The sequence below is a fragment of the Oncorhynchus gorbuscha genome, linkage group LG25 (assembly GCF_021184085.1).
Source record: "Oncorhynchus gorbuscha isolate QuinsamMale2020 ecotype Even-year linkage group LG25, OgorEven_v1.0, whole genome shotgun sequence".
In the NCBI taxonomy this organism is placed as follows: Eukaryota; Metazoa; Chordata; class Actinopteri; order Salmoniformes; family Salmonidae; genus Oncorhynchus; species Oncorhynchus gorbuscha.
The window spans coordinates 37,179,542-37,196,499 of NC_060197.1; the positions used below are offsets into that span (position 1 = coordinate 37,179,542).

Below are 16,958 nucleotides of genomic sequence, written 5' to 3' on the forward strand. Positions count from 1 at the left end.
GAAAAAAAGTATGAAGAAAAACACTCCGATATGCAAACAGAATGACCACCTTGTGTTGTCATCGTTTCCTTTAAACGCAACTTTTTTTTAAACGGGTGTAGTTGGTTACACATGGGGAACGGTGCGTGACACAGAACAGTTCAGAGGGGGAAATGACAACAAAAGACACAACGGAGGTGGGGGGCAGGGGGTCATGAAATCAAACTTTGCTTTGTGTTTTATCTATGTTTATTTATTTATTTCTGCTAAGTGTTTCTCCATTGTGAAAAACTGATGAGGGACCATCACTCATCCACGACATCCCTCCATCTCCCTCCCTTCTGCTCTCTCTCTCTCTTCCTTGTTCACCGTTTCTTTGGTGGGACCACGGTGCGGGGCGGGGTGACGGGTCGGCCGGAGTTCATCCCTCCGTACTGGTACTTGGCCTTCTTCTCAGACGGCTTCAGGATCTACAGAGTGACGGTGGACCATTAAGACTATACATCTAAATCCAATGCATATTTTACCTGTCAAATGATTCTTTAATCAATAAAACCAGTAGACAAGCGACTGCACAGTGTTGGATTCTATCAAAGCTAAGGGCTGTTGTTTGGCCCCAGCTGTTGCAGTGATCACAACATAGCATTGACAAGTACATCATTTAAAACCTTTTTTTTAACCTTTATTTAACTTGGCAAGTCAGTTAAGAACAAATTCTTATTTTCAATGACGGCCTAGGAACAGTGGGTTAACTGCCTGTTCAGGGGCAGAACGACAGAGTACCTCGTCAGCTCGGGGATTTGAACTTGGAACCTTCCGGTTACTAGTCCAACGCTCTAACCACTAGGCTACCCTGCCGCCCCATTGAATAAACAGTGTAGGACTACAAACGTCTGTGTGTAGAATGATACACTTTAGGGACTTATCCTGAGAATATCCTCAGTCAGACTAACCTAATGACAACCAAACTACTTATTGTCTGTTGTTGTCAGTGGTTGCAATGACACTACGGATATGATACTGACGTTACTTTAGTAACGTTACCTGAAAGGAGCACATCAGGGTCTCGTCAACACTCATCATGCCGCCGGCGTTGTCAAACTCTCCACAGTAGTTAGGAGCTGAGAACAGAGTCACCAGCTGCCGCTTGGCAAAGAACTCATAGCCATCCTCCACCACCTGGGAGAGACACACAGTCAGCACATCAGTGGAGTGGGGGGGGGAGACACACAGTCAGCACATCAGTGGAGTGGGGGGGGGAGACACACAGTCAGCACATCAGTGGAGTGGGGGGACACACAGTCAGCACATCAGTGGAGTGGGGGGACACACACAGTCAGCACATCAGTGGAGTGGGGGGGACACACAGTCAGCACATCAGTGGAGTGGGGGGGACACACAGTCAGCACATCAGTGGAGTGGGGGGGGACACACAGTCAGCACATCAGTGGAGTGGGGGGACACACACAGTCAGCACATCAGTGGAGTGGGGGTTACAGTCAGCACATCAGTGGAGTGGGGGAGCCACACAGTCAGCACATCAGTGGAGTGGGGGAGCCACACAGTCAGCACATCAGTGGAGTGGGGGGAGACACACAGTCAGCACATCAGTGGAGTGGGGGGTTACAGTCAGCACATCAGTGGAGTGGGGGGTTACAGTCAGCACATCAGTGGAGTGGGGGGTTACAGTCAGCACATCAGTGGAGTGGGGGGTTTACAGTCAGCACATCAGTGGAGTGGACCATCGATGTCATGAAGTGTAACTATATCAGTGTTGCTATAATTAAGCAATAAGGCCCGAGGGGGTTTGGTACATGGCTACGGGCTGTTCTTTGGCACAATGCAACGCGGAGTGCCTGGACACAGCCCTTAGCCATTAAGGCCTGAGGAGATGTTGTTAGTCTAAAAGAAATGTGAGATAATGTCTAGATGCTTTTTATAGTGGAGATCACGTTTATAAAGTGCCTGGCTGGGTTGATGAGACAGTGGATTGCGCAGTCAGATGGAACAGAGTAAATAGGCATTTTAACGTCATAGATTTAGCCGGTGGTAACTTGTGGAATAGACACCGGGCTGGAATGCGGTTTTAACCAATCAGCATTCAGGATTAGTCCCACCCGATGTTTAAATGGCCAATATACCACGGCTGCGGTGCTGTTCTTATGCACGACGCAATGCAGAGTGCCTGGACACAGCCCTTAGCCGTGGTATATTGGCCATATACCACAAACACCTGAGGTACCTTATTGCTATTATAAAGTGGTTACCAACGTAATCAGAGAAGTAAAAAGAAAAGTTGTTAAGTATCTCAACAGCAATGGAGAAGTGTTTTAAGATTTGATACTTTAGGTTTATGGGAACTGGAGCTGTCAATTGTGTGTGTAGCAGTGTTTGGGTGGATGTACTGGACCACTCTGATGTCTTGTTTCGACTACAATGACAGGTCAGTTGATTGTTACAGTACCTGGTGGGCTCTGCAGATGAGGTCCAGATCGTGACGGTTGAGGAACTTGCTGACCACATCAGCCCCAAACGTGAACGAGACCCCGCGGTCGTTCTCCCCCCAACCCTGAACATCTTTGTCTGGGTCCGACCACAGCAAGTCGCACAGCAACCCTGGAACGAACACACACACACGGATCTGAGATGTGTGAAATGGCCTCACGGTCCAGTGGTTCACATCACTCCCATATAAGGAGATGTTTGCTAGAAAGGTCTGATGAGCAGATACTAGATCCCTTGGGTTTTCTGTGACTTATTCAATGATTCTCAGAACCTTATTTAGATGTAACTATACATAGGTCTACTGTATTGACATAACAATGATATAACAATGGGTTGATCACGTACGGTCATTAAAGTGAAAGTAAAGTTTAAACAACTCATCTAAATGGTAATCAGAAGTTCTTTAACAAAGAATTAGCTACACTGCCCAAAATCAGTACAATCTGGGATGACCCCTACTGTCTGCTAAGGGATATAGCACATGTTTTTGTAAACAGCTTGGAGAGTTGGAGAGGAGTGTGTGTGTGTGTATTACTATCCTCGTGGGGACATTTTGCAGGCCCACACAAGGACAAAGGCTATTTTAGGCTTAGGTTTAGTGTTACAATTAGGGTTAGGGGTTAGGTTTAGGAGTTGGGTTTAGGTTAGGAGTTGTTTGGGGTTAGGAGTTAGGTTTAGGTTAGGAGTTAGGTTTAGGTTAGGAGTTAGGTTTAGGATTAGTGGTTGTTTAGGGGATAGGTTTAGGTTAGGAGTTAGGGTTAGGATTAGTGGTTGTTTAGGGGATAGTTTTAGGTTAGGAGTTAGGGTTAGGATTAGTGGTTGTTTAGGGGATAGGTTTAGGTTAGGGTTAGGATTAGTGGTTGTTTAGGGGATAGGTTTAGGTTAGGAGTTAGGGTTAGGATTAGCGGTTGTTTAGGGGTTAGGTTAGGAGTTAGGATAAGGGTTGTTTAGGGGTTAGGTTAGGAGTTAGGATAAGGGTTGTTTAGGGATTAGGATTTAGGGTTAGGATAAGGGTTGTTTAGGGTTAGGATAAATAGGATTCTGAATATAAATCTATTTTAGATCCGAGAAAGGACAGTAAAACATATCTCTGTGTGTTTGTGTGTGTACAATATGTACCATTTGAATGCACAGAGATACCGTGATGAGATCCTGAGGCCCATTGTGAGGCCCACTTCTTTTAAGGTGTCTGTGGCCAACAGATGCATATCTGTATTCCCAGTCATGTGAAATCCATAGATTAGAGCCTAATTAATGTATTTCAATTGACTGATTTTGTGATATGAACTGTAACTCAGTTAAAGCTTTTAAAACTGTTGCGTTTCATATTTTTCTTCAGTATATGTGTATGTACATGTGCATCCATCTGTGTGTATGTGGACCTACCGGTGTCGGGGACGTCTGTGGGTCTCATGATACGACGGATCTGCTCCATAGACTGCAGGTCTGGAGAGAGGCCTGGTAGGAGACAGAGGAGCAGAGACAACGGCACTCAGTCATCCAAAACGCATAAAAACCACACACACATTTCAAGGTTAGTTTCCCTGCCAGGACCAGCACGTTGTAGGAGAGGCACTGCTGTGCACAGAGCCTTTGCGTCTTTATTTCACTTAAATCATAGTCATGACTCATGTCTAATGCCTGCTTGCGTTATTATATATACTGTAACTATATAATACCTATGTGGTGTGTAATCATTATTCCAACGCTACATATTCACTTTCTGAGCAAGACAAAACTCTCCATGCTGTTATAACAACCATATCATTCAGACAGGGAGTTTGAGTGACAGCTCTTCCAGCAGTACCTCCATGGCAACAGAAGATCTTCTCATCTACGATGGCAGCGATGGGAAGGCAGTTGAAGCAGTCAGTAAATGTCTTCCACAGCTTTATGTTGAATCTGCGCTTACCTGGAGAAACATCAAGAGATGACGTTTAAATATACTTCATACAATCATCTGGGATCTTCTAGACTCATGTCAGACAGTGTGTATTCATCTGCAACTTTACTCTTGTCACAGAGGCTGTATGTGTTGAATGGAAAATAAACATGAATTAGGGTGTGTGCCGGGTGGCTATTTAGCTCAATTACTTGTATGATACACTAACAAGTGCATGAGGCAATGTATTGATGTGTGTGTGTGTGTGTGTGTGTGCGCAGAGTGTGTGTGTGTGTACTACTCACACTCATCATAGAAGCCATAGATGCGGTTGATGGAAGCACACTCGTGGTTGCCCCTGAGGAGGAAGAAGTTCTCGGGGTATTTGATCTTGTAGGCCAGCAGTAGACAGATGGTCTCCAGGGACTGCTTTCCTCGGTCCACGTAGTCCCCCAGGAACAGGTAGTTGGCCTCGGGCGGGAAGCCGCCGTACTCAAAGAGCCGCAGCAGGTCTGTGTACTGGCCGTGGATGTCACCTGAGGAGGGGTGGGGGTGGGGGTGTGTGTGGGTGTGGGGGGTTACTTAACTACCATAGCCTATCCGTCCAGAGGCTAATGAATGAATAATAGGTCTTAAACTGGACAACTCATCATCAGCCACCTTCACCATCCTCATCCTCACCACCTACCACAGATTTTGAGGGGAGCCTCCAATTCCAACAGGATGGGCTGGCTGAGGAAGATCTCTCTGGACTTGATGCAGAGGCCTCTCACTTCAGCCTCTGACATCTGCACAATCTTCCCTGGGCGACATCCCCGCACTGACACGCAGAGACACAGAGACACAGAGACACAGAGACACAGAGACACAGTTAGATTTGATGGCACAGAGTGCTAGAACTTAAACACACATTTCCCTCGTCAATGGAACTTTGTCAGATGTTTCCAAACCTCAAAAGTAGAGTAATGTCAAGATGAAACCACATCCCACAACATTGGTTGTGGTTCTGTCTTGACAGACTACACTAAAAGGTCTCAAAACATCTGACAAACTTCGCTTTGAAAGTGTCATGTCCCCATATCATCTGTGGTGACAATTCACTTTTCTGCCAGGTGCAACAGACCTACATTTTGTATGTGAGGGTGTTCCTTTATTGCTACTCAGAAGTCAGAGTGCAGCACTACCAAGGCTGAAGTGACGACTGGAGGGAAGTGTAGGTGGGGGTGGGGGTGGGGGGACGGGACAGTGAACTAGTCCAATTCAGGGTACGAGCGCAGGCACAACACTATACTAAGCAGGTACCCCCTACTACCGTCGAGCACGCAACACTATTTCCTTTTACTTACTTTTCAAATCTGTGTTTATAACCACAACAGGAACACATGGTGAGTCAGTCCGGCCCAATGTCCCGAGGGTGAGGTTTTCATGAAACAGCCAAACAGGGTAAATAGGGTAAATACTGGTACTGCCTGTATATAACCATGTTATTTTTTACTCGTTATTGTTATTCACTGTGTATTTATTCCTCATGGCACTACCTTAAACTCTGCATTGTTAGAAAAGGATGCGAAAGTAAGCATTTCACAGTTAGTTAGTCTACACTAGGGCTGTGGCAGTCACAAAATGTTGTCAGCCAGTGATTGTCAAGCAAATGACTGTCGGTCACATGGTAATTGACCATTAATTAATATAAACACATTTAGCATCTCCTGGCATCCACACAAATATTTATTAGACATTTTAAAAAGTCAATAAATCCGTGTTATATAGCCTACACCTTCACAATAAATCCACTATTTATTTTAGACAGGTCTAAAGAAACATGATATGAAGAAAATGTAGTCTATTTCAGAAGAACAGAACAGCATACTCGGAGTTGTCCTTATGTTAGGTCCTGATCTGGCTATGCCAAATGGCTGCGGGCTACACTAGTTCATTTAGCAGACAAGATTTGCTTAGAATTCAGTGGCATTATTTTACATTATTTTATAGTATGAAGAATACAATTGAGCGAGGCTGAATAAAATATAAATATTTTCTCCAAACTATTTGAGAGAATGAACACATGCAGCTATTCTGTGTTGAGGGGTAAACAAAGACACAGGTCCTCCTATAGGTTTCATTTAGAGTTATCAATGTAACTTTAAAGCAGATGAATGTGCTTAATTTCAAGACGTTATTTGGCCACTTTAGTTATGATACAAACCTATGGGCTAGGCTATATCAGGTGTGCGACTATGATTAGAAAAAGCTGCAAAAGAAAGGTATTGTTTCTTACACTGGGCATCATTCACTAGTGATAATATATGATTCACAAGTGATAGGCTAATATTGTCACACATCAGACTATTCTTGATTTCGTTTTGTCATTACATATACTACATAATATGTGTGAAATTAGTTATGATTTAGAATGGACCATTTATCATGCACCTGTCTCAAAACAGGGAAAACAGGGGCAGCGAGACAAAATACATGTCATCTATGCACATGGTTCATTTTCATACCAGCCAGGTAGACTATACTCCTGTTGTAAAGAGAAGCAATGTGCTTAATATTAGGAAAGTTGAAAAATAAATATAGGGGCCTAGCATATAGAACGCTGATGGGATCCTCTTTTTATTAGCGGCCATCACTCTGTTCTCTCCCACAATTGCACAGCCAATAGAAATGTTGCGCAACCATGAGCTCATGGACTCTCATGAAGTGTGTGATTAGATATTTGATAACATTTGCATTGACGTCAGAGTGATTAGAGGGACAATAGAGTGCTGAGTACCAGGCAGTTAGCAAATTTGGTAGGCTAATAATGACCAGCAGCAGCATCAGAGCTTGGAGAAGCCTAATTACCGTGACTAAACAGTCATCTGGTATTTGACTGCCTTCATGACTCGTGACCGCCGGTATGGCGGTAACACGGTCACCGCAACAGCCCTAGGTTACACTCATTGTTTATGAAGTTTGTGACAAATAAGATTGGATTTGATATGAGGGCCTGGGTTGTGTCAACACAGTGGTCCCAATAGACAGACAGCATGCAGAGTGCCTCCACAACGCCAGCCATTCAGAATAAGTGAGGCCTGGGACTGTGTAAGCGTCCCTTCTCACATGATGATCGCTACAGTTAGGCCTACTAACACTAGGAACAAAAGCACTGGCTGTGGTTGTTATTGAACAGGAAATAACCGGGTCACGTTCATTTAGTCAACTACATGTAGACAAAGGTGTCCCTAAAGCATTTTAAATGAAAAAAGGTACATTGAACAACGGGCACAATTCATCATACATTTGAGAAAACTAGATATCTTCAGTTATAACTAAGAGAAATGGTTTTCATAGCATGCATTTGAAAAGAAGACCTGCACAATGGATTTATTGCCAAACCACTTTCTAAACATGTACTCCATTTTGCATTGCTAGCTATTTAATGGCAGACTACGGATGAGGCATAGGTATGGGCAGAGAGATTCCTACAAGTTACCGAGACACTGCCTAGCACCACTTGCACTGTCGACTGGAACTTTGTACGACCTGGCTATTTCTGCACCGAGACCTTAAACCAGCTGTATAGACATTCACTGTTCTCTTCCAAAAACACACAAGAAAAAGTGATCTAAGCCCATCAGATAATATATCTCGTATCCCAAAGAGAGTCACGTTAACAAGAAGCCAAGGGGTGTTATTCTTAGTAGCCATAGCATTCAGCAGTCTGATCTGTTTGATTTAGAGGGGGTCTCAATCGGAAAAATATAGACACACACCCCTTCTGACTTCCAGCACACACACACACACCAGTGAGGATGAAACCTGAGGAGGCTGGGGTCAGATGTGTGTGTGTGTGTACGTACGTCTGTGTGTGTTGCTCTCAGATCTGCCACAGACACGCTCCACCTCTCCCTCTCAGAGCGGTGCTGACGTGTCTGCAGGTCTGTGTTGTATCAGCTGACAGAGAAGCGACTGAAAGGCCCAATATAGGAGAGGAGAGCATCACACCGGACACCACAGCCAGACACTACCACACCGCAACACTGGAGGGGATCACCTTACAGCCCGTTATGGAAAAGTCTACACGATAGACATGCGCGCACACATAGCCTGCCAGCCACAGTCTTGTGACCTTGACTTCAGATACCTCCCATGAATCCTCCCAGTGGTTGCATCAACCCACTAATCCTGCCCTCTTTTCACTGCACTGCAACGGTCAACGGTGAGGGGTGGAACAACAGGCTGTCACCATGGCAACACACCAGGCAGGTCATTGGTTTTTGGCAAGGTGTTGATGGGTGTTGGTTGCTAGCTTAAGGCAGAGCTGATTGGCAGACACAGAGGCTCCTCCTCTCCAGCTACCTCATGGTTTGAATACTAATGTTTCATGTCATGGCCACTGACTGATGTAGAGAGCAGACTTCCACACCCTAAGCCCAGGATGTTTATGAACAGGCGTCACCACTTTTTTGGTTGAGTCAAAATGCGCACTGTAGAATAAAGTGACATTTTGTCAAAAGTTACTTGTCAAAAGACATTATCGTTTCCTGAGGGTTTGTATTGCTTCATAAGCGTGGTTTTTCTTTGGTTCTGTGGGAAAAAAAGAATCCCTCGCTCCACCTTCCAATTCATCACTCCTAATTCGGCCCTGTCCTGACTGTTTGTGTGCACACACACTGCTAAAAAGGGTAAGTGGAGAATAGGGGTACTACACAAGCTGACCCTTCCAACACCAGTACAAAATGTTCTGCTCTGTACTTTTCCCTCTGCCAGGTCAGATCACTCTCCTATCCAAACCCGCTCTCCTTCTATCCTCTCCTCCTCCCCTTCTATCCTCTCCTCCTCTCCTTCTATCCTCTCCTCCTCTCCTTCTATCCTCTCCTCCTCTCCTTCTATCCTCTCCTCCTCCCCTTCTATCCTCTCCTCCTCCCCTTCTATCCTCTCCTCCTCTCCTTCTATCCTCTCCTCCTCTCCTCTCCTCCTCTCCTTCTATCCTCTCCTCCTCTCCTTCTTTCCCCCTCTCATCTATTTATCTGACAGCTCTTCTGAAGCAGTAGTCTGTGACATCACAGGACAGCCTGGCCCTCCCCTAACACACACACACACACACAACATTCCACAAGGCCAGCCCCCCACACACACACACACACACACACACACACACACACACACACACACGCACACACACGCAGACACACGCAGACACACGCACACACACGCACACACACGCACACACGCACACACGCACACAGACACACGCACACACGCAGACACACGCAGACACGCAGACACGCAGACACGCAGACACACACACACGCAGACACACACCCAGACACACGCAGACACACGCGCACAACAGCAAACCTCCTGAGGGTTAAGCCTGTCCTGTCTGGGCCAAAAAGGAGAGGAATCAAGTTCCTACACTACATCCTGATGGAACAAACCCAACCAAAGAGAGTTGTGTCACAAAGCATTCCCTGGAAGACGATGAGCCTCAACAGGACAGTGTGGAGAGGGAAACTAAAACAGGGTACATATCAAAGAAGCTCAGCATAGAGAGAGACAAACGTGAGCTGGGTTTATTTGAGAGCGCTGTTAGTCAGAGACAGGGCTGAATTCATTGGCGGTAGAGCTTGTTTTTCGTTTTGATATTTAGCAAAGTAAAAGGCTGTCTAAATTTGGATAAAATATAACTTAAGAGATGTATCTGAAAATGGGATGGCTTTATGCAATTAAAGAACATTTGGAAGCTAAAAGACTGGCTCATTGTGTGGGAAACGTCGTATTTACAGCCATTGCCTTCAGCAGTCTGATATGTTGTCGTTTTCTAGACAACACAAAGGAAGTCTTGTGGTGGTTATAGGGGAACTTGTAGTCTATTTAGAAGTGATCTTTTTTTAGTTTCTTTAGCTGAGTGTTATTAAGGAAAGAGGTCAGGTGGGTCGAGAACTTTTCCATTCATTTAAAAGAGCAGGGTTCAGTTAATGTTGGAGTTGAAGGGGAGAGAAACTGAATAACAGTCAGACCTTGCTTCTCCCAAGCATGACCATATATGGGCGCTGTTTCAGAGGAGAGGAAAGAGTCCCTCAGGACAAGAGAGGACTGAGGGAGAGCACTTCAAAAGTCTCCAGCCCCGGCCAACTGATGCTAAGTGCACTAACACCAGCTAGCCACCAGCTAGCACCAACTAGCTAGTCAGGTTCACTTAACAACATCTGACAACAACAACAACAAGTCTCCCCCTGGCAGCCACAATGACAGAGCTACAACAATACATGCCCTGTTAGCTGCTGCAGCCAACCATTCACAACATTAGCCCATTCATTATGAGGCCAGCAAGGGCAGCTCAGACTGTAACACTGACAGACATACCACACACACTGACTGGGACTGTTTTAACAGAAGAGGAAAAGAGTGGGAAATGATTAGCTTTTTCTCCATACTACATACAATTCAGATATACATCTTTCAAACTCACTCAGATCAAGGCTCCATATGAGTTAACACAACTGGTGAATTTTAAGCAGGTGAGGGGTGTGCTTTGTCAGACCACCAAAGGTGTAATGGCCCAACTATGGTAATGACCTCAGTGATATTTCGCCAGTCTCCATCTTCATGCATCTCGCTTTCTTCCTACCAGGCACCGGGCCAGGTTCCCCCCCCCCTCCACTCCCTCCTCCATCCCCATGTCCCACAAACAGGGGGTGGAAACCAGTGAACCCACAGTGGACACGCAGCAACCTGACTCTGGGTCCGAGTGAATGTCAAGCAGAAATCCCAACTGCCTTCCATGGCATTTCAGACACGTTCTTCTTCAGAGCACTTTTTTTGTTCTTCATGAAGTGTCAGAGGTGAATGGCAGTCAGTCATTGTGTAGCGAGAGAGGGAGAGAAAATAGATAAAAAGGAGAGAATGTGAAAGGGAGAAAAATAGAGAGTGTGATGGAGAGAAAATAGAGAAAGAGCAGTTTATCTGAAAAGCTCTCAAGCTGAAAAGCCTCCATGAGCACAGTGCAGTGCCATGGTTGGTGCCAGAGAGAGACGCTCCGTGCTGCCCTCCCCGCGCCCCACACACACACACATGCACAACCATTGTTGTTTCCATAACAGTCAGTGGCGCACCACACTCGCTGTCATTGCATACACTACCATAAATTACCGTACATTTTTTGTCCATTTTTATAATAACATCAAATTGATCAAAAATACAGTGTAGACATTGTTAATGCTGTAAATGACTATTGTAGCTGGAAATGGCAGATTTTTTATGGAATATCTACATAGGCGTACAGAGGCCCATTATCAGCAACCATCACTCCTGTGTTCCAATGGCACATTGTGTTAGCTAATCCATGTTTATCATTTTAAAAGGCTTATTGATCATTAGAAAACCATTTTGAAATTATGTTAGCATAGCTGAAAACTGTTGTTCTGATTAAATATGCAATAAAACTGGCCTTCTTTAGACTAGTTGAGTATCAGCATTTGTGGGTTTCGATTACAGGCTCAAACTAGCCAGAAACATAGAACTTTCTCCGGAAACTCGTCAGTCTATTCTTGTCCTTCCATGCGATAAATTGCCTCTACTCCCTTCACAGAACAGCGCAAACTGGCCCTAACCAGAATAGAAAGAGGAGTGGGAGTGGGCCCCAGTGCACAACTGAGCAAGAGGACAAGTACATCAGTGTCTAGTTTGAGAAACAGACGCCTCAAGTCCTCAACTGGCAGCTTCATTAAATAGTACCCGCAAAACAACAGTCTCAACGTCAACAGTGAAGAGGCAGCTCTGGGATTCTGGCCTTCTAGGCAGAGTTGCAAAGAAAAAGCCATATATCAGACTGGCCAATAAAAAGAAAAGATTAAGATGGGCAAAAGGACACTGGACTGCCTCGAACAAAAGAGATCTCAGAAAACCTAAGATTAAGAATTATTGACTGGCATAAAGCTGGAAAGGGTTACAAAAGTATCTCTAAAAGCCTGATGTTCATCAGTCCACGGTAAGACAAATTGTCTATAAATGGAGAAAGTTCAGCACAGTTGCTACTCTCCCTAGGAGTGGCCACCCTGCAAAGATGACTGCAAGAGCACAGTGCAGAATGTTCAATGAGGTTAAGAAGAATTCTAGTGTCAGTTAGCATGTTCCAGAGATTTCTGTAAGTTAACACCTCTATTGATGAATCTACGATACGTAAAACACTAAACATGAATGGTGTTCATGGGAGGACACCACGGAAGAGGGCTCTGCTGTCCAAAAAAAACATTGCTGCACATCTGAAGTTTGCAAAAGAGCACCTGAATGTTCCACAGTGCTTCTGTCAAAATATTCAGTGGACAGATTAAACTAAAGTTGAGTTGTTTGGAAGGAACACACAACACTATGTGTGGAGAAAAAAAAGGCACAGCACACCAACATCAAAACCTCATCCCAACTGTAAAGTATCACGGTTTGGGGCTGCTTTGCTGTCTCAGGGCCTGGACAGCTTGCTATCATTGATGGTAAAATTAATTCCTAAGTTTATCAAGACATTTTGCAGGAGAGTGTAAGGCTATCTGTCCACAAATTGAAGCTCAACAGAAGTTGGGTGATGCAACATGACAACGACCCAAAACACATTAGTAAATCAACAACAGAATGGCTTCAGCAGAAGAAAATACACCTTCTGGAGTGGCTCAGTCAGAGTCCTGACCTCAACCCCATTTAAAATGCTGTGGCATGACCTCGAGAGCGGTTCACACCAGACATCCTAAGAATATCGCTGAACTGAAACAGTTTTGTAAAGATGAATGGTCCAAAATTCCTCCTGACCGTTGTGCAGGTCTGATCTGCAACTACAGAAAACATTTGGTTGAGTTTATTGCTGCCAAAAGGAGGGTCAACCAGTTATTAAATCCAAGGGTTCACATACTTTTCCCTCCCTGACCTGTGAATGTTTACATGGTGTGTTCAATGTGTATGTTATTAGACTGTGTTTGTCTGTTGTTGTGACTTAAATAAGGATCAGATCAAATTTTATGAGCAATTTATGCAGAAATCCAGGTAATTCCAAAAGGATCACAGAAATAAGGACATGGGCTCTGTTTTAAAAATACAACTTTTCTGTTATATGACAGTGGTTCCACATGTTTGAGACACTCAAGTTGTGTGGGGAAAGTATGTCTATTTTAGAAATACATCATTTCTGACCAAATTAAAATCAAAATATGCTATTATATTATTTTGAAAATAAATTGTATTGGTCTTATGTTTCTTAGGACCTGCTTAATTAATTAATAATGGTTTTCTTTGTCCAGCCAGCTCATATAATTAACAGAACATTAGCTAACAACATTGCGCAGCCAACCTTTTATTCACCATAACTGGAAATACAAGGTCATTATTTACAAATGATTTACAAGTAGGCTATGGCAAGCTGCTAACTTACGGTTGTGAATGTCAAGAAATTAAAGCAGGTGTGCTGACCACCACTAAGTTGAATGCAAAAGATCAGATGTGGGTTGCTGAATTGGCTGATTTCAACTTCCCCATAAAGTACAGACCTGGTAAGGCAAATGGAAACGCAGATAGCCAATCAAGGATGCCATTGGATACGGAGGCGTTGATGACACAGTGTACAGAGGGAGTAAGTCAGGACACTGCCAGTGCCACAAAGCAGCAAGAAGAGCCTACTCCACTGTTCAGCTCGATCACATTCAACGCCATCCAAGAACGAGACACTACTCAGCACAGTACAGCCAATCTCCAGAGATGAGACACGGAGGGGTCAACACAGGGCGCTCAACACAAAGACCCAGTGATTGGGAAAGTGTTTGAGTACAAGATGAGAAACCAAGTGCAAATGTATTCACACTGTAAAGCGAGAGCTTTGCTCAGAGAATGGAGAACAAAAATAGAGATCAAACCAGATGGAACACTGCACAGGAGAAGTGATTCCACTCGTTCAATGCAGATCTCGCCGTCATTCTGCTTTGATCAACCTTTTTTGCCTCGGTGTGTGAATCTGGGAAGGCGATAGGCTACTTTGTTTTATAGAGGAGACGGTACACAATTCCGCCAAAATTAGAGGTGCCGGTACCACGTTCCGGACTAAGTCAAGCACTGCCGACAAATCACAGTTCCATCATGCTGATGGCAGTGAGGATTTGGCGTAAGCAGCATGAGTCCAAGGCCTGTTGTCAATGGTACAGGTTGGTGGAGTAATGGTGTTGATACCAATTGTGCAACATTTCCATACCCCAAAGAATTCAGGTTGTTCTAGAGGCAAAGGGGTGTCTGACCAGGTCCTAGATGTGTGTACCTAATCAACTGGCCACTGAGGGTAAGTGGTATAGTTGAATTGGTCATTTTTAGGTTCCCTGTGCAATGCCAACAAGTAGTTGAAGGTACAGTATAATATACCTGTATAGTTGTAATATCGGGACACCATTTTTCAAGAGGAGGAGAATGTGAGATATGTTAAACTTTGTAATTTCGAGCTAATCATACAGTATATTTATAGAAGTGTGGTTGTGCTGGGTTTGGGCCAACAGAGGGCTGCCCGCTCCAACGTTTTTTTCACGAGCTCTCACGCTAGCATGTCAGTTGAATGAGTGACAAGTCAAAGGAGGCTGTACTAAGAGCAACCAGATATAAACTCATTGGTTGAAACTTTTTTTCCAAAGTGAGCGAGTTGTAAAGCACATTATAAAGAAACAGTAAGTTAAGAGGAGCGTAGTTATGCTATTGTTGTAATGTGTTCGTTACGTTTTCATAGTTAAATTAGTTAGATGTCCGCTAGCACAGAAGCTAACAATAACGAATGGCAGCTCCGTTGTCACGGTAACAGAGGCTCAGTCCAAATGTAAACAGGATATAAACAAAAGCCTAAACATTGTTTCTTACTGTGTATTGAACACTAGCTGAATAATGAGATGATTAAATGTATTTGTGTGTCACGACTTGTCGTTCCCTCTCCTTGTTCGGGCGGTGCTCGGCGGTCGACGTCACCGGTCTTCTAGCCATCATTGATCCATTTTTCATTTTCCATTGGTTTTGTCTTGTCTTCCCACACACCTGTTTTCAATCACATTCATTACCTGCTTTGTATTTAACCCTCTGTTTCCCCTCATGGCTTTGTCAGAGATTGTTTATTGTGTTGCGTTTGTTATATAGGTGCGCGACGGGTCCTCGTACCCATGTTTGTTTATATTCTGTTCTTATTAGTGTTATGGAGCATGTTACGTGGACATTCATTAAAAGACTCCATTTTACACTCCGTTTGACTCTCCTGCGCCTGACTTCCTTGCCACCTATACACACACGTCTCTGACATTGTGAGATGATTAAATGCATGTATGAAAATGGATACTTGTAATACTTGTTTATTCATGGTTTTAATATGTTGGCTATTTATTTAGTAATTGAATAAGAATAGAGAGAAATAGTAATGGCGTCTTTTTGCAGGCACCAACTCCGCCATGTTTCGTTGGACAAAGCATATGAGGAAAATTAAATGTTGTTTTTGTATGGTTTTTGGATAAATGCCAAAAACACAGGCTTAGAAGATCTTCTACATTTGTGTAATGAAATAATCTTCATCAGCGAACATCACTTTCTGTATAACTTAGAAGAATTTATGTAATAATACAAAATAAAGGCTTCACAATTCATAAAGGTAATGTTACCGGACGGCTATTATCACATAGAACAAAACGTATAAGATCTCCTAAGCCTGTGTTAACCTCTGACCTGTCAGTGTTTATCCCCAAACCCTCTTCTTTCCTCATTCATTTTCCCCATAGGATGGCAGAAGGAACCAGAGGTAACTCTTTTCTGGGTTTTAGGACTACACGCTGGCGAAATCTATAGAGAATTCTTCTGAATGAATCACAAACCAACAGTAGCTGTACTAAACAGAGCAACCAGATCTAAAACTCATTGTTTTAAACTTGATTTCCAAGGTGTCAGGCTCAAATCATTCTACTCACCACACCCAATTACAAAAGGGCAACATATTTTAGAACGAGCTGCTGTCGGGTTACCATGACAACAGTTGCACAACAGGGTCAAAGTTAAATGTCTCTTGCTCCTACCAGGCAAAAGCCATGGCTATATAAAAAGGTGAATGCCGAGAAGGAAGCGGAGAGAATAAGAAACAATTCCCATTTATTTGTTACAATCTATTGAATGCGGTGTAGCGACAACAGATAACATTAGCTAGCTAAAAAAGGTAAACAGCCACCAGTGCCCTGCTTGTTGTCATTTCTCCACTCCACGTGGAAATCACCACAACGTCCCACCCCCAATTCGTGAATAGGTATTAGCAGCAGGGATTGGAACTGAAAACATTTTCCAATCGTTTCGTTCTGAACATAACCACTTTCTTGTTCCGTTCCACTGTTCTAACCAGCAAAATAATGTTCTGAACCAGTTCGTAAAAAGTTACGTTTATATTGTTCCTTTCTGTTCCGTTTAAAAAACTTTGATATAATTTATTTGTATAGTTGGTTTAACATTAAATTACTTTACCAATCAGTGCGGATTGAGAAGCTTGCTATATTGCGGGCAAGCTATTTACATCCATTGGACAGACGAATGTCAGGTGCGAGATGCGACTGAAATCTTACAAGTT

General features: G+C 43.8%; 1 protein-coding gene across 2 annotated transcripts in view; it reads right to left on the bottom strand.

Moving 5' to 3' along the window:
• Positions 1–210: 210 nt before the first annotated feature.
• Positions 211–16,958, bottom strand: part of LOC124013950 (serine/threonine-protein phosphatase PP1-beta catalytic subunit-like) — a 40,262-nt gene continuing 23,514 nt past the window's right edge. The window contains exons 2-9 of one of the 2 annotated variants that reach the window (XM_046328531.1): positions 5,713–5,721; positions 5,055–5,186; positions 4,672–4,902; positions 4,292–4,396; positions 3,871–3,942; positions 2,444–2,595; positions 1,024–1,158; positions 211–449 (exon numbers count right to left, since the gene is read on the bottom strand). In XM_046328531.1, the coding sequence (XP_046184487.1) occupies positions 345–449; positions 1,024–1,158; positions 2,444–2,595; positions 3,871–3,942; positions 4,292–4,396; positions 4,672–4,902; positions 5,055–5,186; positions 5,713–5,721 (941 nt within the window). In that variant the 3' untranslated portion in view covers positions 211–344. The remainder of the gene's footprint in view (positions 450–1,023; positions 1,159–2,443; positions 2,596–3,870; positions 3,943–4,291; positions 4,397–4,671; positions 4,903–5,054; positions 5,187–5,712; positions 5,722–16,958) is intronic. The other variant, XM_046328532.1, reaches the window with a different exon arrangement.